At 47.4% G+C, this 21166-nt stretch overlaps 2 protein-coding genes across 2 annotated transcripts; both read left to right on the top strand.

Annotated features, from left to right (window-relative positions):
- The first annotated feature begins 6849 nt into the window (after positions 1–6849).
- SLC35C1 (solute carrier family 35 member C1) lies at positions 6850–11452 on the top strand. Its single transcript, XM_005143963.3, is given in 2 exon segments — positions 6850–7639; positions 9369–11452. Coding segments are annotated over 2 exon segments (1350 nt in total). The 3' UTR covers positions 9929–11452.
- A 450-nt stretch (positions 11453–11902) lies between these two features.
- Positions 11903–18580, top strand: CRY2 (cryptochrome circadian regulator 2). Its single transcript, XM_034062459.1, has 3 exons — positions 11903–12097; positions 14875–14983; positions 18434–18580. Exons 1-3 carry the CDS (start codon positions 11910–11912, stop codon positions 18578–18580), a joined length of 444 nt encoding a protein of 147 aa, XP_033918350.1. The 5' UTR covers positions 11903–11909.
- Positions 18581–21166: the final 2586 nt, after the last annotated feature.

Here is a 21166-nt window from a genome sequence, read left to right as displayed (position 1 = left end):
CTGGGAGTCAGGAGACAGAGGTATCTATCAATTCCTCCCCAGCAGCTGACACAAGCACACAAATTTGGCCAGTTCCCCAGCAAAGCAGTCTCCAGCAGGTCTGAGGACCCAGAAGTGCTGGGGGCACAGAGAGAGCAATAGAGGAATCACATGGGAAAGCCCTGGAGAAGAATGGAGCTCCCACCACCATCCCACCCCTTCCTCTGCGACCTGGGGGCCCCAAGAAAATGAGGTTCACATCTCAGTCTAAAAGCACAGTATGTTTTTAAACACACCATCAAGGTATTCAATGTAGAATGAGCTGCAAAATGGATGCAGTCGTTTAGGGAAAAGCTGGCTATTTTAAGGTACACCTAAATATTGAAGGATACACCATGGAAATAATATTTGGGCTTTGCGTAAGACCTACCCACACAAACGTGACTTTACATATGCACAAACTACTGTCCATGTGCTCAGTAAATCTGGCACTTGGGGCTGCTCAGCTCCCAGCCCTGGGAGGTGCTGGGTAACTTTTGGTGATGCCTGGCATGACTCTGCTGTAAAGGACAAGAAAATGAGGACATTCACAACCCTGTCACGAGGTGCTTGTCTCGCTAAATCCCTTTTCTACATAAAACCAGAGAAGCTGAGCCAAACAGTGGGAATGGGTTTGATTAGGATCCCTGGCACAGCCTTGCTCCCACCCCACGTAGCTGGGTCTCTGCGTCCTCCTCATGGGGAGGAAGAGCAAGCAGGGTGGCTGAGGGGACCAGTCCCTCCGTGGTACACAAACACAGGATGATCGGGGGCTCAGATGATGCAGCCAGGAAGCCTGTTAAAGGCCTCGTAAATAAAAGCCCATGCAGACAGCAGGTACTGCAGGGCTTTATAGGCCTATAAAACACCCTGAGCTGCCACTGAGGCTGGAAGGGATGGGTAGGGAATCTAATTTCACAGGATTTAAAGCAGGTGAGAGAGATATAAATGTGTGTTTTTAATAGTAATTAATGCTGCCATTCAGAAGCACTTAAGCACTAGGTTCGGAGAGTTTCCAAGGGCTTGCCTCATAAATCACAGCCCTGCTCCTGGGAAGCTGGGATGCTGTTCCCTTGCCTGACCTGGCCACAGCAGACATTGTGGCCAGGCTGCCCCCAAGCCGTCACAAGTGGAGCCATCCCTCAGAACTGGGGCCGCCCTGGGAAGGGCACAGGGATACCTTCCTCTGAGGTTATCCCTTTTCCCACAGAGCCAAAGGAACAAAGCAACAGCTTCCTCACACCTAGCTCACTGCTCACTTTGCTGCCGCAGGCTGCCAGTTTTCACCCCGCTTTGTTGAGTCATTTCTGCTCCTGCCTTGTTGAGTCATTTCTGCTGTGCGGGTGGTCAGGTCCCTGCCAGCTTCTTCTGCCTGGTGTGGGTGGGGAGCAGAGGCTGCTGCATCCCACAAGGATGAGGTGGAGAGTGGGGTGTGCGTGGGAATCACGCAGGAACAGCGCAGTGTCTGTTATCCGTGATGTTTTGTGCCATACTGTGATTTCTATATGCGATTTCCTGACACCAGGACCCTTGGGGTCTGTTCATACCTTTCTGGGATGGTGTCAGAGACCAAGTGCTTAGCAGGAAAGCGAAGCATGGGCATCTGGAGATGTGTTTCGTGCTTCAGCATCCTCAAACACCCCATACAGCAGTTGCAGATCCTACAGCATTCACTGCGTGGTATCGCCTGCTCCTGCCTCCCACGGCTGCAAGTGGGCAGGCGAAGTGGGACAGTAAGGCCTGGGCTCCCTCCGCCCTAGTCTTTCCCAGTCCAGCTCCAGTCCTGCCCCAGCTTCTCCCCAGTACTCCCCAGTCCAGCCCCAGGCTTGTCCCCAGCCCTCGCTGCGAAGGCTCCAACCGTGTGCGAGCCCTGCCCTCTAGTGTCACTTCTGCCACAACCACACGTTATGATCCAGCCCATTCCCGCAGCACCTCTGGTGCAGATGTTCGGTGGGGTCTAAAGTGTGTCTGTTTCAGGCAGAGCCTGATTTCGACAGCGGGGGAGCTGGGCAGAGGAAGGATCCAGGCTTAGATATTCGTCAGTGTGATGCTGTAATCTGGGGGTGGAAGGAACTTGGCCTTCATCTCCACTCGCTGGTCAAAGCAGGCTCCCAGTCAAGCCAAAATCCCAAAGAAACCAGGAAAGAGAGCCAGGAGAAACCTTCATTAGCTATTTCTTACACAGTATTCTTCCACTTACACACCCCATAGTCAGATTATCCAGGCTGAGGATTAAGCATGCCCCAGATGCAGAGGAAGTCTGAGATGCGGCTGAGTTTGTTAGCTGATGGGGCACCTGCACTGCTTCCAGAAACAGCTCAGCTCTGCAAAGCCCTGGGCTTTGATGTGCTCTGTGGCACAGAGCCCTCGCAGAGGTCCTGCTGGACCCTGCTGCCTCTAGAGAGAGCTGAGTCAGCATGACTGCTGCAGGACCCTGGCACCAGGCAAGCAGAGGCTAAAGAGCCCAGGCACTGCTGGTTTTGATCAAGTTACAGGGCTGGTTTGCATCCAGCTGGGAATTAGCCCCTTCTGGGCTGAGCTCCAGCAGACTCTGCATGAGCCCCCCATATTCTGGGGTCCTGGAAGGTGCCTGAGCTTGGCGCAGGTGGATCCAAGCACTCTCCATCTGGTGATGGAGGATGGCACATGGGGCAGGTACTGGAGCATCTTTGCAGTAGCTTGGACCAAAAAAACTGGCACAGAACCACAGCTTATAAATCCACCTGGGCCAAAACTGTTCCCATTTTGCAGTGACACCAGGCCACCTCCGCATTGGTGCTCCATGTTTTTCCACTATGTGACTGCAGAGACATTTATTATCCTGCACAACAGAGAGCTACAGCAGCAGTACCCTGCCATGGCCATTTCTCTGTGAACCAGAAAGAGTCTGGAAAGATGCTGTATCATAATGGGACACACTGGTGCTTGAAAAGGGTGTTATCTGGGGACAATATTAACAGATTTCTCTATTCTCACCCTAATTCATGTTTACTACCAGCAGAGAGAGACACGATTTGGCTGTTATGATCTGGTAAATCAGGCTTAGATTTTGCACTGGCCTCCTTCTCCTATATTAATTATCAGCAAATATGGTGTGACAGCTGAGATCTGTTGTTACCAGGCAGTATTTGCAGTTCAAATGTGAAACCTTGAAGGCTCAAGCTAATTTTGCTGGGATACACAGCAAACCACAGGAATCGCCAGTAGGTCCAGTAGAGTAATGCTGCTGTGACAGGAGAACCCTCCTGGGTTGTTGGTCCCTTCTTGGATGCCTTTGTGTGGTCACACTGTCTGCATGTAGGCTGAGTCAACAGACACAACATATATGTATGGGTCCAGGTATACCTATACTTGTATATATATGTGTACATATGTAAAGCTAGATTGGTGTCTTGACTAGAAAACCACATACTTCATATGTCTGCATCAGGGACAATTGTATTAACTGGAAGTGAGATTCCCATACACATAAGGAGCAATAAATCCTTAAATACACTGGAATGACCTCACTGCTGATCTGGTTTCTCCCCATGTCCCATTCCAGGTAGTAAAATAAGCCCTATTTCTAATCCCAAAGGGATCTCATGAAGACCAAGAAACACTAAAACCTGGCAATGTTTTCTGCTGCTTCATTTGCTATCCTGCATGACTTACAAAGGGCCTGTTATCACACTAATGCACTGGCAGGTACATCCTGGTCTCTTGTGTAGCAAGGAAGTGCAATTTATGCTGTCTCACCACCAAGTTTGACCTATACCCCAAAGCCTATTACTGTTTCATCAGCCAGGCTGCGGGTTATCAGTCAATTTCCTTGCTTTCAAGTAGGTCACATAATTTAAGGGAGAAGGGGAAAGTTCTCCCCTCAGAGGAGCATATTTTGAAAGGTTTTCTGTTCACATGGGAAAGGATTAAATAAGATGCAGGAGTGCATGCAGGTGTTTGTGATGCCAGCAGGCAGACAGGCACCTTGCAGGACATGGGGACAAGGACACTACAACCAAGACAGATTTCCCAAGATGGGAATCCATCAAGGCTGCTTATTTTCCAGCTTTAGACCTCCACTAGTAATAATTGTTTATTTTGAAGGCGCTTGGGGAACATAAAGCAGCACACACCTCAGCCAGAAATAATCCTGTGCTAGCTCTTCACAATACCTGCTATCACGTTAATATATAACCAGGCAGGAAAATCCTTAGGTCTTGTCCACGTAAGGAAGTGAATTGCTGCTGCTATAGCATAATGAACATGTTCTGTAAGGAAGTGAAGTGTATTTATCTTCTCTAAATGAATAGGTTAAAAGGTAACTTCTATTGTCTGTAAGCACTGGCTTGCAGATCCAGAGAGTGAAATCTTGGACCAGTCAACTCCAAGCATGGAAAGGAATGTGCTTTATTTAGTGGGAAATAACCAGCCATTGGAATAATACTGCTTATGCCCTATTGAATTCAGTGTCCCTGGAAGTGTTTTTAACCAAGACTGATTTCGCTCCCCCAAAAAAAGATCACCTTTAATCAAGCAGGAATTAATTCAGGGAAGGCCAAGCCTGATGCTGTGCAGGACACCAGGCTACGTTGTCACAAAAGCTTCAATTAGCATTATAACCTGTCCGTTAACACCTTTACTCTGAAATTTCTAAACCACCTACAACTTTAAATCACCCACACCCCCCCAGAGCAGAACATCCCTGTGAGGCAAATAGGCAGGCATAGCTATGGCAGAGTAACTCTGCCAGTCAGCTTTTGCACCTAAGGAAGCCTTTACTCCAAGCGCTTGTCAGAACCATTGCCATGCTGTAGACAAGCTCTGCCTAGGGAGACTGACCAGCACAACTATCACAGAACTACCTGATTATTCGAGAATAAATCACTTTTATTTTGGAATACACTGTCAACACCGGGGAGTTATATTGGCAGAGCTGAGAGAGCTATTCTGGTCAATTCTCCCATACAGACGTGCTATACATGTGTAATAAGGCTGGAGAATAATCCCCCAGGAGAAGCAATGGACATTTTATTGATTGGGATACTTTAAACTTGTGCAGGACAAAGCAATCTTCTGTGTGCTGAATGAGATGGAATTGAGGGTTGGGATTTTTTGCCATCTTTAATTTCTGTGTTTAGTTTAGAGAAGACGTTTTGAACAACACCAGCAAGTGCTGGGGGAGTTGAGGGGAAAGATCTATATCTGGCTCTGATTCTGCCAGAGGTGCTGTCATACTTGCGATGTTAGGGGTAGGAGAGGTCAGTTCTTTGAAATTCAAGACAAATGTATGATGCAGAGAGCTGGGCCAGGTGCTGAAAGGAGGTGGATGGGTAGGGATGCAGTATAGGAAGCTTGCAATGAGTAAGTGCTAGCTGTACTTCTAGCATCAGGATCAAAGCATGGCTGAGCTGGAGGGAACACTGGCCAGTCATTTCCAGCACATGAACAGCAGCTTTCCCTGCCTTGATGCCAGCCGCTCTTCAGAGTCAGGATCTTTGCTGTTTCCACAGCAGGAGCTGCAGGCCTGCTCTCACACTCCCTGTGTACTTGGTTAAGCACTGCTGTGGCTCTCACAGGACTCACGTGGGACGGCAAGGGCTGAAAAGGCATCTGATAGCCCATCACAAGATGCAGGGGTGAGATGCTGCTCAGCAGGTACCCATTGCACTGCAGGGCACTTGGGCAGTCCAGAGCACCAATTTTCTTTGGCCAGAGGGAATATAATTCCCACCAGCACCCAGCTGCTGTTTACAACGGAAGGGTTATGGGGGAAAGTGACATCCTATCCTAAATCAACTGATGCAGCTGGGAGGAAAAACAAACAGAGGTTTGAGCAAAGCACATTATGCTAAAGCATCTTCCAGCTGCAACTGGTCTAATGAAATATGTAACTCGTCTCCCTACAACCTTCCCAACTGCAGGAGCATAGCTGCTCTGAGGGCAATTAATAGCACTGGCCTTGCCTCCCAAACCCCTTTAATTGTGCCCCGTGTGAATTGCTGGGCTCTTTGTAGCAGTCTCAGAGGAAATAAGGAGCAGGGCATTGTACAGACCAATGTCTGGCACAGCTCACTGCAGCCTCCCCTGCCATGTGGAATCTGGTACTCATTTCAGTTTATTTCATCCTGTCCAGCAGTTTCGTTTCACAACACACCAGAGTTTGGTGCTGAAAAGGCTCGTGGTTATAAAGCACCTTTAAGAGAGGGTGGGACCTTTTGGCATGTGAGTATGGGCAGATGGGTATTTTATATCTGGAATGGTGATTTGGGACTGCAGGATAACTGCTTTAGCAGAAGAGTGTGTGCAGCTCAGCTAGGATACCTTAGAAGTAGTTCCTGCATTGCTTGCAGTGTAGCAGGGGGGTGTAGAGTCGAGCACAGGTTGCGCATCAGTACCAGAGCAGTTGATGGCATTGGCAGTGACATTCTCCTGGTTAGATTTCAAAGTTAATGCTGCAGAAAGGGGATTAAAGGAGCTGGCACTTGCCTATATTGTCCTTATGAGCCGCTTGCAGGTGTCACCACATCAGCATCATTCAGATCGTGCTGAAAAGGTTTTATTACCCCCACAAAACCGCAAGCTTTATTGCTGTAATAAGGGTCAGACAACCGAGCACAGGCCTGTATCCCGCGGCAGGCTGTGGGCAACACCCACATTAACAAACCCCTGCGCCAGGAGCTGACCCCATCTGCTCCAACCGGCACATAACGGGCACCGATAGGAGCCATTAACGACCACCACCTCCTGCTGCACCACAGCCCTTCACTGCTGCATGAGGGGCCGCGCTCAGCCGCCTGCTCCCCCTGACCCCCCCCGACTGTCACGGGCCCCAGGCCCCTCCGTGCTGCCATGGCAGCGCCCGGCGTGGGGCGGGGCGGTGGGGCCGGGCCGGGCCCTCCCCCGACATGGCGGCGCGGGCGGGCAGGCGCCGAGCGGCGCCCGCGGGGCGTGAATAAAGGGCGGCGGGCGGGGCCGCGGCGCTCCGGGAAGCGCGGGGCCGGCGGCGGTGCCGGGTGAGCGGGGCCGGCGGCGGAGGGAGGGAGCTGGGGTGGGCCGAGGGCCGGCGGCCGTCACTGACCGACACCCGGGTCCGCCATGCCCAGGACGCGGACCGGGATCCTGAGGATGGCGCTGGGCGGTGGTGGCGGGGGCGCAGACCCGCTGCTGCCGGCGGAGGAGGACGCCGAGGGCCTGCGGGCGCCGTTCGTGCTGCGGGCCCTGCGCATCGCTGTGGTGGTGTGTCTGTACTGGTTCACCTCCATCGCCATGGTGTTCCTCAACAAGTATCTGCTGGACAGCCCCTCGCTGCGCCTCGACGCGCCCCTCTTCGTCACCTTCTTCCAGTGCGCCCTCACGGCCGCCCTTTGCCTGGGCCTCAGCCTGGGGGCGGCCTGCGGGCCCCCCTGCTCGGGCCTGCCCACCCTCCGCCTCGACCCCAAGGTGTCCCGCAGCGTGCTGCCCCTCTCTGTCGTCTTCATCGGCATGGTCACCTCCAACAACCTCTGCCTCAAGCATGTCGGTGTGGCTTTCTACAACGTGGGGCGCTCCCTCACCACCGTCTTCAACGTGCTGCTCTCCTACCTGCTCCTCAAGCAGACCACTTCCCTCTATGCCCTCCTGGCCTGCGGAGTCATCATAGGTGAGGGGGTGCGGGAGGGGGCTGCACCCACACTGCTCATGGCCTCATAGAATCAGATGGAAGTGAAGCCATCCTGCCCTGCATGGCAGCTCCCTGAGGTGGGGTAGCTCAGGGCTGGTGCTTTGCGCTGCCTCTGGCACCCCAGTTTGCATGTGTGGAACATCTCATAAAGAAAGGGAATTACTCTTCCTTTGACCATGGCTCCCTTTTTCCTTTGAGCACTAAAACCTGTCTGCTCTCTAATGAACTTTAACTTGCCTTCTCTTCCCCACTGCTCCCCCAAAGGCCATAAAACAGCAGGTGCATTTCTCCCTGTTCTCAAGTGCTTGTTTATTAACTTCTGTAACAATCACTGGGTGCCACCAAAAGAACACCAGAACAATACAATGGAGCCACCCAATTCAAACAGGCTGAATGCATTGTGATAAAAGTTAGCCGATCAAACCAAGCGTAAAATACCACCAGAAGATCTGGTTGTGTGGTTAGGGTGTTGGGTGGGGCATTGACTGGCTTAACGGGAACTGCTTCAAAGTGTTTCGTTCCAGAGGCATTGGTAATGCCAAAAGCTGCTTTCCTTTGGAGGGTTATATAGGTGCCAAGAATGGTGAAATGTTGATTTCAGTCCAGGTGGACATGTGTTCACTTTGGTACTTAGACAAGCAGGTGGACTTGGATGGAAATGAGACAAGAGAATCTCCTCTTCATAGGAGAGGTTCACCCAAGTGATGCCAGCAATTGACTCCAGCTAGTTTTGTGTTCAGGTATTGCTCAGGACTATGGTGTCTGCCAGCCTCATGGGGTTTCTCCAAGACTTTGACCCCTGGCTTCATCTTTTGCAATGAGAGCATTGCCTGTATGCCTGTGACAGCACAGCCAAGCATCCTCTGTGGCCTGACACAAAGCCCTTCTTGTCTGTGCATCTAACCCATTTGTAGTTGAGCTTAGTTTAAAGCACATTAGCCACTTTGCAGGCAAGTTCACAGATGGCCTCCAACACAAAGCAGCTAATGGAAAGGCAGTGCCATGCTCCTTCAGTAGCTCATCTCCCTTTTCACGTTTTGTTTATGATCTGGATGGGGAGAGGTCTCCTTCTCTGCCCTGAAGATGCAAAGCCTGTAGCTCCTGTTCTGGAGGTGGTTAAAGAGTGCATTACCCATCAAAGTTTAATGTGTTGAAGATACTGCACTCAGTTTCTGCCTTGTGATCTTTTTTTTTATCAAGCTTCTTAATATTACATCTATGTATTTACTATCTTTCCATCTTCTTTTCTGACCTATCTTTTCCTTCCCGTTAACAGCAAAGCCTGTGTGGCCTTTTTTTCTTAAATCTTGAGGATTATTTTTTGCTATATGTCAGTTTGCTGCCTTTTCAGTTAAAAAAATACCTCCTAAAAATTACCCATAGCCTGAGAGTAGCTTTAATTCCTGGCTCTTTGGAATTACAGCTGCTAAATTCATGCTGTCTGCTCAGTGGGGAATCAGTCCTCTGAGACTGAAGGATAGCACAGTAAATTACCCAAAATTAAATCATGCTCCCAAAATAAATCTTCCCAGGACACTAGTTATGACACTTTGTGGGCTCGCTTAATAGAAAGGGGAAACCCTTAAGCTTGTCTCTGCTTGTGGTTGTGGTTGTTCAGTGTAAGGTAGGTGATGAATTGCTGACTATGCTTTGAGTCCTTCAGCAGTTGTTCAGATGGTGCCTTATTGTTCATGTTTTTTGGTTGCAGGTGGCTTCTGGCTGGGTGTTGACCAGGAAGGAGCAGAGGGTACTCTGTCATGGACAGGTATATTCTTTGGGATCTTGGCAAGCCTGTGTGTCTCACTCAATGCCATCTACACCAAGAAGGTGCTGCCTGTGGTGGATGGTAGCATCTGGCGCCTGACCTTCTACAACAATGTCAACGCTTGCGTCCTGTTCTTCCCCCTCATGTTGCTAATGGGAGAGTTTCGCACCCTCTACCACTTTGACAAGCTGGGAAGCCCCAGTTTTTGGGGAATGATGATCCTGGGGGGAGTGTTTGGCTTTGCCATTGGTTATGTGACTGGACTTCAGATTAAGTTCACGAGCCCACTCACCCACAACGTGTCTGGAACAGCCAAGGCCTGTGCCCAAACAGTGCTGGCTGTAATCTACTTTGAGGAGACAAAGAGCTTCTTGTGGTGGACGAGTAACTTGATGGTTCTGGGGGGCTCCTTTGCCTACACGTGGGTGAAAGGGCTGGAGATGAGAAAGGTACAAGAAGATCCTAATGTCAAAAGCAGTGAAAGAAATGAGACTGGTGTGTAGGCAGCTCCTACACCTCCATTTCTGTGCCCGGAAGGTTACCCTTTGCTGGTTCTTTCCTCCTGGGGAGAAGAAGAGCAAGGAGCAGGAAGAAAAATCACCTGCCAAGTGTACAGGGAACTGTGTCAGGAACCAGAGCCAAAGACCTGACTGGATCGAGTTTTATCCATGGGATCTCACCCTGTATCGGAGTTGGGGAGAGCATGTGTTGTAGACAGCAATCTTTTTTGTGATCGTTTTCTAAAATGGATGTTGCTATTGACCTACTCTGGGCAATTTGCATCTCTGGGGGAGGGTGGGCTTGTAACAGACACTCAGATGGGAGCTTTGTGTACTTGGGATTTTAGAATTAAGTGAATGAATGCAGTCTGAAGCTATAAAATCCTGAACCTCCACCTAAGGAAGAGGCAGGTAGCCAGGCTGTTGTGGGTAGATTCCAGTAATCTGTTCTGCTGTAAAAGGATTGGCAACAAGTCACTCTTCTTGTTGCCCCATTCAGTGCAAGGGATGAGAAATTCCCTCCCTTCTGATTCTGTACAAGCCCAAGCAGCAGCAGTGCCTCCAAATCTCCTTTTCAGAGTCACTATCACATCCTGCTGAGGTGTCTTCTGTGTTTCTCTCCACCTGGTTTCTCAGTTCAGGAAATCATGCTGAGAATCAGGAATGGAACTTCTCATTCTCTGCACCATGTCCCATGAAGGGAGAGCATGCCCTCTCTAGTGGCCTTTCTCAGGGAGGAGCAAGCTTGGACTCTGCCTCTTCCAGTGCCCAGCAGGAAAGGGGAAAGTCACTCTGAAGCACTTGCTTCTGTGGGGTGGGGTTCCCTGTTAATGGGGCTCACAGCACTTGTCCTTTTTATTCTCTGTGTAGGGGGTAGGTTTGTGTTTGAAAATGGGGTTGTTATTAGGTTTGTTTTGGTGAACTTGTCCATATCAGAGTTTCTGCTGGTGTTTGCAGTTTGCATTCTGGCTTGTTCCTTTTAAACACCCTGCTGTGGCCAGGTCAGTGAATCCTTCAGCTGTAACATCTTTTTCTCAGCTGCATTACTCCCTTTACCTGAAACTTGCTGCTGAACAGGTACCTCTGTAGAAATCTCTGCCCCACATCCAGTCCTGTGCAAGTGCCACTTGAGGTTATACTGTGCTGTGATTTCTGATAACGGGTCTGCATCAGCATTCTGTACTGTTACACCAACTTTTTAAACCCCTTTATATTTAAAGGGTTATTTGAGTATTGATCCTGGGTGGTTGATGTGACTGCTTTGTACTCTTATCTGGTGGATCCTATGTGACATGACATACCTTGCATGTGATGTCTGGCCACTCCTACAGAAGAACACTCCGATTCTACACAGAATATGTTCCTGTCTAATTCTGGTGTCCTCCTGCTCCAGGTTTCATGACAACAGGTAACATCTCCTTTTCATGCAGGCTGCCATATGGAGTCATAGACTCATAGAGTTAGGGTTGGAAAGGACTTTAAGATCATGCAGTTCCAACCCCCTGCCATGAGCAGGGGTGCCTCACACTAGACCATGTCACCCAAGGCTTCATCCAGCCTGGCCTTGAACACTGCCAAGGATGGAGCATTTATCACTTCTTTGGGCAACCTGTGCCAGTGCCTCACCACCCTCACAGTAAAGAACTTCTTCCTGACATCTAACCTGAGCTTCCCCTGTTTAAAAGTCCTTGAATTGTTAGTTTTTTAATGGGAACGGACATTTTCATGTTGTACCGGCCAAACCTGCCTAATAAAGCTGGGGGTCTCTGAAGCTGATGAGGAATGGGAGACACAGTTGAGCCTCTGTCGCCATGGGGATGAGGACACGGTACGCGCGGCCGCTGGGGGGCGGCAAAGTGCCTCTGGGCCTCCATTCGCTCCGCCTCTTCGCGCTGATTGGCTGAGTTGGCGTACGCCAACTCAGCCAATCAGCGCGAAGAGGCGGAGCGAACGCGGGTGGACGCGGCTGCAGTCGGCGGCGGCGATGGCGGCGGCCGCGTTGGGCCCGGCTCCGGCCCGGTGCCGCTCGGTGCATTGGTTCCGCCGCGGGCTGCGGCTGCACGACAACCCGGCGCTGCAGGAAGCGCTGCGGGACGCCGCGTCCCTCCGCTGCATCTATATCCTGGACCCGTGGTTCGCCGCCTCCTCCGCTGTGGGCATCAACCGCTGGCGGTGAGTGGGCTGAGGTGGCTCCGGGCCCTCAGGCCGCGTGTGGGGACTGAGGGGGACGGGACGGGATGGGCTGGGTGCGGGCGGGACCTGCGGTGGGGAGGGCTCCCGCGGCTGATGGAGCGCGTTCAGGGGTGTGGGCCGCCCCGGTGAGGCCGCAGCGGGAGCCTCGCCCGGGCCCGTCTGTGTATTGCTGTCCTGTGAGGCGCTGGCACAGGTGCCCAGAGAAGCTGTGGCTGCCCCATCCCTGGCAGTGTTCAAGGCCAGGTTGGACACAGGGGCTTGGAGCAACCTGCTCCTAGTGGAAGGTGTCCCTGCCCGTGGCAGGGGGCTGGGACTGGATGAGCTTTAAGGTCTCTTCCAACGCAAACCATTCTGCAACCGGTGGCTGCTTAGCTTTAGGAAAAGCTTTTCCCTGAATTTAGAAACAAGAGCAAAGGATCCTCAGTGCTGTGTGACAGCCCCACGCCTTCCCTCTGCCCTTTGGCTGCCGAGCGCGCACAGGCGTGTGTGCAAGCCTGCCTTCTTCCAGTCCCTGTTTGGGTTCTTTACTGGAATACACTTTCGCTGTTGCTGGGGAAGTGGAGATGAAGCTGTTTGTACTTGAGTCACGTCTATGCAGAGCAAAACCTCGTGTACCGGGAGCCAGTCGCATTACATAATGCTGTTGTGCCAGGTCTCGGCTGTCTAAATGTTTGGAAACCCAATCCAGGAAGGGATTTTCCTCTGTAAGGCTTCCCTGCATGCAAGTGAAGCGGGATCTCCCCCTGCCCTCTCCTGTCCCGATGAGGAGTAGCTGACAGGACAGCCACCTGGCTACAAGTGCTCTTTGAAATATCACGGTGGCTGGGCATTAGGGAAACTAGCTGTAACTGACTGCCTCTGCTGTGCACCACAGTTTTACCTTAAGGAATGAGGCAGTGAGGGTGATACAGGCATTTCTAGAACCCTCATCAGAGGATGGCTTAAAAACTGTAAACGTGCAGAAATTACTAGTGTAGATGTTCACATTACAGAAAACTCTGGATTCTGTTACAGCTTAATATGCTGGGAGCATGAAGTGATTTTTGCACAGACCAGACTTTCTACAGGCAGCAGCCAACAGAGCCTCTCAAGTGCTGCTGTTGTTGCTAACTGCCATCATTTGGAACTACCAACACAGTGCCCCCAGAAGATTAATTCCTGATCCATTTAATCCTTGTTTGTTTCCACCAACATTCCATAGAGAGGGAAGCAGATCTTATTGATGTTGTAGTCATGGAATAGGTGAGCAGGTGAAGTTTTTAAGAATAAGGTTTTCTTGGAAGTGTGCCTGCTGCAGATGTCAGAAATTAGCACCACTGCCTTTAGGCAAAAACATTGCCAAGTTACTTATATTTACTGGAGTTCAACTGCTTTCCATTGAGAGCTTTGGCTTTGCTTTTCTATTTATTTTTAATGCAGTTCCTTGCATTCAGAGGTCCATGCACCTAAAGCAATGGTTGGTGTTTTACCCAGCTCCCAGAAATGTCGAAATTCCCTTATGATTTATTCATATGGGACAAACCCTTGTTTATTTTTTAGAACACCTTGGAAAGTTGCTATTCCTGTTTAATAGACAGAAAGTGGGCTGAAGGTAAGGAGTTGGTTTGTTTAGGTTACCCAGGAGTGGTTCTGATTCTTCCGTACTGTTACAGTGGGCCCTTCTTTTCATGAGCCCCACATTCTTTTCTCCTTCAGGTCGTGGAGAGGGAGCTTGTTCTATCTCAAAGCTTGTATTTTATGTTACAGGCAGTGCAGCTGAGGAGAGAGAAAGAATCTACTTTGCAGGGCAGTTGTAGCTTAGCTTTCCTTAGCTGCGTGTGGTCTTAAGGGAGCTGATGCAGATACTCATGTCTTGCAGGTCACGCTGCAGAGTGGGCATGGAATGGGGGGAGGAGGTGGAGGTTGGCAGCTCACAGAGGGTTGTGAGTTTGCCAGCAGTGCCACGTGCTGTCACAGAGACTGAAGTTTTAGACCTGGTGTCTTTTGCAGCGTTAGACCAAAGTGACTTTATGGTGTAGATCTGGTGACATGACTGTGAAAGCAATGATTATACATTTGATGTTTTATAGCATAGCGGGAGACACCATTAAATGCAAAAATCACTTAAATGCATTTTTGTGGTTTGGGGGGGAGGGGGAAGGGAATAGATTAGTATCTTTGCATACTCTCTCATCTTTATGTCTTCATGGTGGAAGACAAAATGCAGTTCTGTTTGCAGCAATTCTAAGTACAGATAAATCTTGCCTTGGGATACCCTGATGCTCAGTCTTGTGCTACTAATGAGCCAGGAGTGTGCATTTTTCTGCTGTGGCGTTGTGTATTTGTAGTGAGAACTGTAAAACTTGCAGAGTACCGACATCTGCTTCTTGAGCAAAATCCCTCCTGCCCTAGAACAGAATCAATGAGAGAAAATGCTGTAGGGAATTATATGGTTTATGCATTTTGCCATGCCATTATGTGGGGAGAGCAGCTGGTGGGAGGTGCTGTCAGCTTTGAGAGAGAACATGGGAAGGGGTTGCAGGAAAAAGGAAATCCTGGAAATTTGCATTTGTACCAGTAGAACATGCACATGAATGGCTGGGAGCTGACTGGTGCTGAAGTCTCATAGCTGTCAGTAGACACCAGGATGAATATGAATTGTGTTTTCTGTTTCTTGTCCTGATTTCCTGTTTGATTGGTGATGCAGATTTGCTGGAGTTCCATGCAAATTCTCCTGTGTTGTCTTTACACTAACTGCTCTTGTTTCTCCTCTGCAGATTTCTGCTCCAGTCTCTGGAAGATCTGGACAACAGTTTAAGGAAACTCAACTCTCGCTTGTTTGTTGTGCGAGGGCAGCCAACAGATGTCTTCCCAAGACTCTTTAAAGTAAGAGAATCATTTTCTGGAGCATAGTGAGGAAAAACTTATGTCCTGGTGCTATCTTTGTTTTCACTCTAATGTCTTGCTAGCTGTTGGAGATCCCCTCAGCTTCTCTTTGACTGTAACTAATTCTGAACTATAACACATCTTCACTGTAACAAATCTCTAACTACAGTTATCTACAACTAACATAAGGGTCAGGCTTGGGAGCCAGATACGCTCTTGAACTCAGACTTGCAAAGAAATTTAGTAGTAGAGTATAACCTAATACTAGCATGCTTGAGCTTCTCTTTTTGGATGGTAGTCTTTATCTTTGTAAGTCAGGTCTCAAAGGGCTGCACTCCTCTATGTTGAAAGCTGCTCTCGTACTGGGTATTTTCTTCTGCAGCTCTTACTTTGTGAAGACTGCTGTGCCAACACACCTTTACAAACAACTGAAAAAATATATTGATCTGTATGTGAGTTACAAATAGGGCTTTGTGTTGAAATTTCAAAATTCAGAAGCCTTTATGTTAGCTGACTTACTTTTCTTCTTCTGTTCAAGGCTGCAGTCTGGTCAGCACAGCAGCAAAATACAGCTTGGGTCCAGGCTCCCTGCTGATGTACCATTTAGGGTAGTGGAATATACAGTGACCTCAGTGGTCAATAATGTATTAGTGGGATACGTTTCTGAAGTGTCAGTGCTGCAGACTGTGAGAGACAGGGCTGGCCAGAGCATCTCCTTGAATATTAAGGTTCCTCAAGCAGTATCATTTTTTTCTGTCCTGCTCTAAGACTGAATTTTCCATTGTCTTTTAAGCTTTTTGACAGCATCTTTACTAGAGTGACAAAGCTCAAACTGTTCATAAGAGTCTTATGATTTGGGTTTGTCGTATGGACTGTACCTTACATATGGTTGACAGAAATAGTGTCACCAAAATTAGTGTCAGCTGCTATAGACCAGCTGCTGAGAAGGAGACATAAACTTAAAGCTATTACCTCCTACTGTAAATGATTGTGATGTGTGTTTCTGGGAGGAGGGCAGTACTGGAGAGGAGAATTGGACTGAGCAGGTCAGAGGGGGCACTGATACTTATTTTGGCTTTGCATCTTAACACATGACACAAACTGTGTGCTACTTTTAGCGTTTTCAGTGTCTGGGTTGCTTTTTGATCTGCAGATAAGTTCTGGCTAGTAGCAGTTCATGCCCCACTTATATTAGTTTAAGGTATTCACAGGATAATTAAAACTTTAATGGAGAAAAATGCTCACTTTGGTCAAAGAACAAAAAGTAGTTGGCAGAATCAGAGGTTTGGAGAGATGTTTGTGGAATCCGCCAGACTTGCTTTTTACTGCAGTCTGTTTTCTGGAGCAAGTGAGTTAATGAATATCTTGGATGTGCTGTAACAGAAAAGGGGAGTGTGAAGGTGTTATGCTATTATGTGGGAAAAGTATGGGTTTCATGGGGATTCAAGCCTCTTCAGAGCTGCTGAACTGAACAGTGAATTAGCAGCAGCTCATGTCTTGCTGTCAGCTGTTTTGGAGAGGAGAGTTATGTCACGTGTGGTAATGCAACACTTAGACCTAATATAATTTCTGCTCTTGCTGCCAGTAGCTTGAGCTATGTTGGCAATAGCAGTTACTGCAAAGGCACTACTGTGTGTGGATACCATGAGAATTGTGCTTGTTACCTCTGTGTTAACCTTTGTAGAGGCTTTTTGTCTCCCTTCCTCTGAAAAAAAATCTGTAATTTTACCTCTTCTATCAAAGAGTCATTTGTTCCCTAAAGTTTGCTCACAGTCCCTTTGGTGGGTGTTTCTTTCCCTACAATTTTGCTTTGCTATAGGCTAGATACTAAGACAAGTCAATCATGGCTGTTATTTTGTATATCTGCAGCAATTTACTGTCATACAGCTTACTGTTTTCTGCATGGTTGTGCTGTGCTGCCACACACAGAGTGGTGGGCTTCTCTAAAGTGTGGGAAATACCTGAATTTAAAGTTTTGTATTCTTACCTAAAATCTCTGCTAGCCTTAAATGGTTTGGAGCTTTTTTATTCCATTCCTTTCTTTCAAGGCAGTAATGTGTGTTTCGTCAAGACCAAAGCCATCTTTTCCAAGCCTTCCAGCTGATACTGTCTTTCCTATAAAAGAAAGAAGAGTCTAAAATGAAGCTGTTAAGTCACATAGGAGCACGGCAGGTCCTGGGACGTGTCTTTTTCACCCCTGCCTGAGTTATGAATGGTGTCATGCTCTAAGTTTGAGAAAGGAGGGGAGGACCTCTCTTGAGATGTACATTCAGTACATAACTGGTTAAGTTCTCTGTCCTTCCTAATATTAATTTTAGGATTGAATCTGAAAGCTTAGAAAATAAGGGAATTTGTACATTTGTCTGCTTCCAAATTCCCTTCCCTGTCTTTGGCATTATTTTTCAATGGTCTTTAGTGAGCTAATCACATCTGTTCTTTGTGTTTTGTGTCTGGTTCCGAAGTGGAAAAGACTGTCCTGTATATATAGAGGTGACTTAGACTGTCTCATTTGGACAGTGTGGTTTGGAACTTGGTTGCGTGAGGGTTTTTTAGGCGTCTCTGTAGATTTCTGGAAGTGTTTGACTAAAGTGTTTGTTAAACAGATCTGTGGGCTGCTGCTCTGCTTGATGGATGTCTCAGGAGGGTCGCTGTGGAAACCATTAAACCTCTTCTCATAGGATTCATTTTCTGAGGAAAAACTAGGCCATAGTCCTTGAGAGCAAACTGTGCTCTGGAAAAGCCTGAATGCTATTTCATAAGGCTTGTTCCATGTAATCTGTGAGAGATCTGTTAAAGGCATGAAGATACAGGATAGGTGCATGGCTTGGCTAGGGTAAAATAACCCCCCAAAGGCAGAACTTGCATACAAGTCTTAATTGCATTAGCATATTCTACTGTGATGACCAGAAAGCTTCCCTCATTTGCCATCCTTTGCCCTGTATGTGCCACTACCTTTGTTTTTTTGCTGTTTGGGTTGGACATTGGTCCTCTATTATATGATTGCTTTAAAGAGACATTGGAAAAAATTAGAGTGTGCTAGTTTCATTTAATGAAAGTTTCCACATAAAAATAGGGGTTTTAGTGGAACTTGTTCTCTGAAAGGCTGTGAAAGTGCTTGAATCAGATGGTAAGGTTACTTTTGGACAGCATGTGTAACAAAATAGGTGGTGTTAGGCTTGGAGACCGAGCTGTAACCTAAGAACATTATAAGAGAAGAACTTGAACCTCCTTTAGGTGTTTTACACCTGAGGCAGGAATTTGCATGGCTGATGTGGTTCTTGCCAGAGCTGATAAAATTGTTGACTCTTTGGTTATCTCAACTCCAGATCACTGGTCATCATGGGAACCTTCTCGTAGCTTCCAGACTGTCCAGGAACTCTGAAACTCTAATTTGTAATTGTGCTGATCACAAAGAGTCTTTGTCAGCTCTGTGCCTTGTGTTTCTTGCAGGAATGGGGAGTCACTCGTCTCACCTTTGAATACGACTCAGAGCCGTTCGGTAAGGAAAGAGATGCAGCTATCATCAAACTGGCCAAGGAGGCTGGCGTGGAGGTGGTGATAGAGAACTCCCACACCCTCTACGACCTGGACAGGTAAAGGAAGAGCAAGGGCAGAGGTGGTGTCTGGGCTAGGCTGGGATTGTCACATCTGTGAAGACCAGTCTCTTCATTATCCATGTTGATCACTGTCACCCTGTGTGAACCTAGAAGGTGTCAACAGGATTACTCTGCACACTTGCGCTTTTGATTAGAGCACGTTAAAATGCTGGCAGTGACGTGAATATACAGGATGGTGTTGCCCCGAGCTTATTAAACTCTCTACTTAACAGGCATTTAAGTTGTGTCCTGTTGATGGCTCTCCTTGAGCATGTCCTCACTGTGTGGACTGCTGGTTTTTGCTATCTTTTGTTAAGGATAGTTGAGCTTTTGTCTCAAACAGGTTATGAAAGCAGGGCTTTTAACTGATGGACATGCCAGGACAGCTGGAAGGAATAGAACAAGGTAGACTGGGGCAAACTTACCATATTTTAAAACATGAATGCCTTGTTTTTGTTGTGTGTTTGCTGTGGGGGAGCCTTGCCTTTATGTTGAGCTTTATATATTTACTTATCTAAAATACAATCTCCATATATCTGTGATCTCTTAAAGAGTGAACAGTCTTTCAGCTAAGACTAATGTATGTTTAACTTCAACCATGTTTCAGTACTGTTCTTACAGGTTGCTTGCCTTTTTTCTGGGGGGGGAAGCATATGACTTGTGCCAGTAATGCTGAATGTAGATTTCCTCCTTTAACATCACCAATTTCCCATGGAAAGGAGCTTTGCAGTTAGCATATGCTGTGTAGAAATGCTTGTCTTTGGAGTGTGAGGGATTCTTCTTGAGCCTGTCTCATGAACAGACACTGCTTTCTCATTTTGCCTTGGAAAAGACTTCTTGAATGCTTATTACATCCTCACCTCTTCAGTGTCAATGCCCCTCACATCCTTCCTCATGTCATCTTTGTCTTTTCCAACATGGATTATCCTAGTTTTCTTAAGTTTTCAGGTGGCATTTCTTTCCTAAGAAATCTTCCATATCTCTTCTAAGTTTTGTCACCTTCATACATCTGAGTATTTCTACAGCTGGAGAGCAGCTAGCATTCAAACTGCAGGAGCAGCATGGATTTTTATAGTCCTATAATGTTTCCTGTCTTCTACTAATAGTCACCAGCATTCTTTATGTTTTTTTCTGAGTGCTGTTAAACACTAAACTGTTGTCTCAGGGCTTCCTTCCAGAATAGGCATAGCTATTTGAGATTGCATAGCTGTGCATATGGAGAAACAACATGACCAACAGTGCATTTCATGTGATATTTTTGAGAGCTGGTCATGCAGTGTTCCTCTTTAGCTATGCAAGACAGCTTATTGCGTCAGTAAACTTTATCAGCCGCCCCCTTTTTTTTGTCCCTTCACAGCTATTTAATGAATAATGTTGAGCAGCACAAGCCCCTGCTCAGCTCTATGTAGGGTTTTTTCTTCTGTATCTCAAAGAATTTCCTGCCTGCAGGGACCTTTTGCTTTATCCCTGTTTATCGGGGTTTCTTTAATAGTTTTCCAAGTAGAGGGTATCAACTGAATCTGCCTTGTCCCAAGCTCAAATGTCACTACCAAATTTTGAGGCACAACTTCTTTTATGAAGGCCAAATTAACCCTCCAGCATATTGCATATACCCATGCATTCACTGATTCCATTAGTATTTTCAATCCCTCTGTCTAATGCACATACCAGAATCTCTATTGTGTCATCCCTCTGATGCCTTGAGATGCTTTTTACATCTGGAGTCATATTTGCTCTTCTTTTATTCCTTTTTGTATTGAGTTTTAAAGCAAGTGTTCCATGCAGCAGCTATTAGTTTGGGTATTTCTTGATGTCCTTTACAGCTGCTGGGTGAATGCTAGCTGCTCCTGGCAATCTGTTGCTGTTCAAGCATAGCTTTGCTTTGTAGCATTTAGAATAGAATCATAGAATCCTTTTTCTCATAGAATTAATTTCTTCCAAGCCTACCAGTCTGTGACATCTCCTGATAAATTTTCCTTAAAAAGATTGAGTTGTAACCTCCCTGAATATGTCCATAATGAATACGCATGCAAAAATAAATGCAGGGTTTTTGATGTGCTGTTACAGAGAGTGCTTTTTTTATGACTTGATCTTCTCTTGGCCCTATAAATATCCTGAGTGTCTGGAAAGGGATTTTATTTTTTAACTACTTAGGCTTTTTTTAAAAGGTTTCTTGCACTTTGCTGTGAGTTGGGAGGTGGAAAGCAGCTGCTTTTGTGGTTTCTAATTTAACAAGCTTGGGGTTTGTCTTCATTTTTCTGAAGGATTTTACCTTCTATTACCTTTGCTGATGCAGTTCTCTAATTGTTTTGACTCTTGTGATCTTTCTGAAATCTTTCTATGTGCAATTGTTGAATATTTTCCCCCTAACATCATCCTCAAACCATCTTCGTGTTGCCTGTCAGCGTTTTACATCACAGCTTGTTCTTTTTGCTTAGCAGCCTGCCTCATTTTTATGCATTTCTCTTCTTGAATTCAAAGTCATTGCTGCTCCTGGAAGGCTGTTTTATTGATGCAAGCTGCAGTCACGGATAGAACAGGCAGGTGATAACTAACATTTTCACTTATACTTTAGCACTGCCAAAGA

Source organism: Melopsittacus undulatus, chromosome 4 (genome assembly GCF_012275295.1).
Source record: "Melopsittacus undulatus isolate bMelUnd1 chromosome 4, bMelUnd1.mat.Z, whole genome shotgun sequence".
NCBI classification, from domain to species: Eukaryota; Metazoa; Chordata; class Aves; order Psittaciformes; family Psittaculidae; genus Melopsittacus; species Melopsittacus undulatus.
The sequence above is the reverse complement of the archived record's forward strand: the minus strand, read 5'-3'. Positions and strand labels throughout refer to the sequence as shown.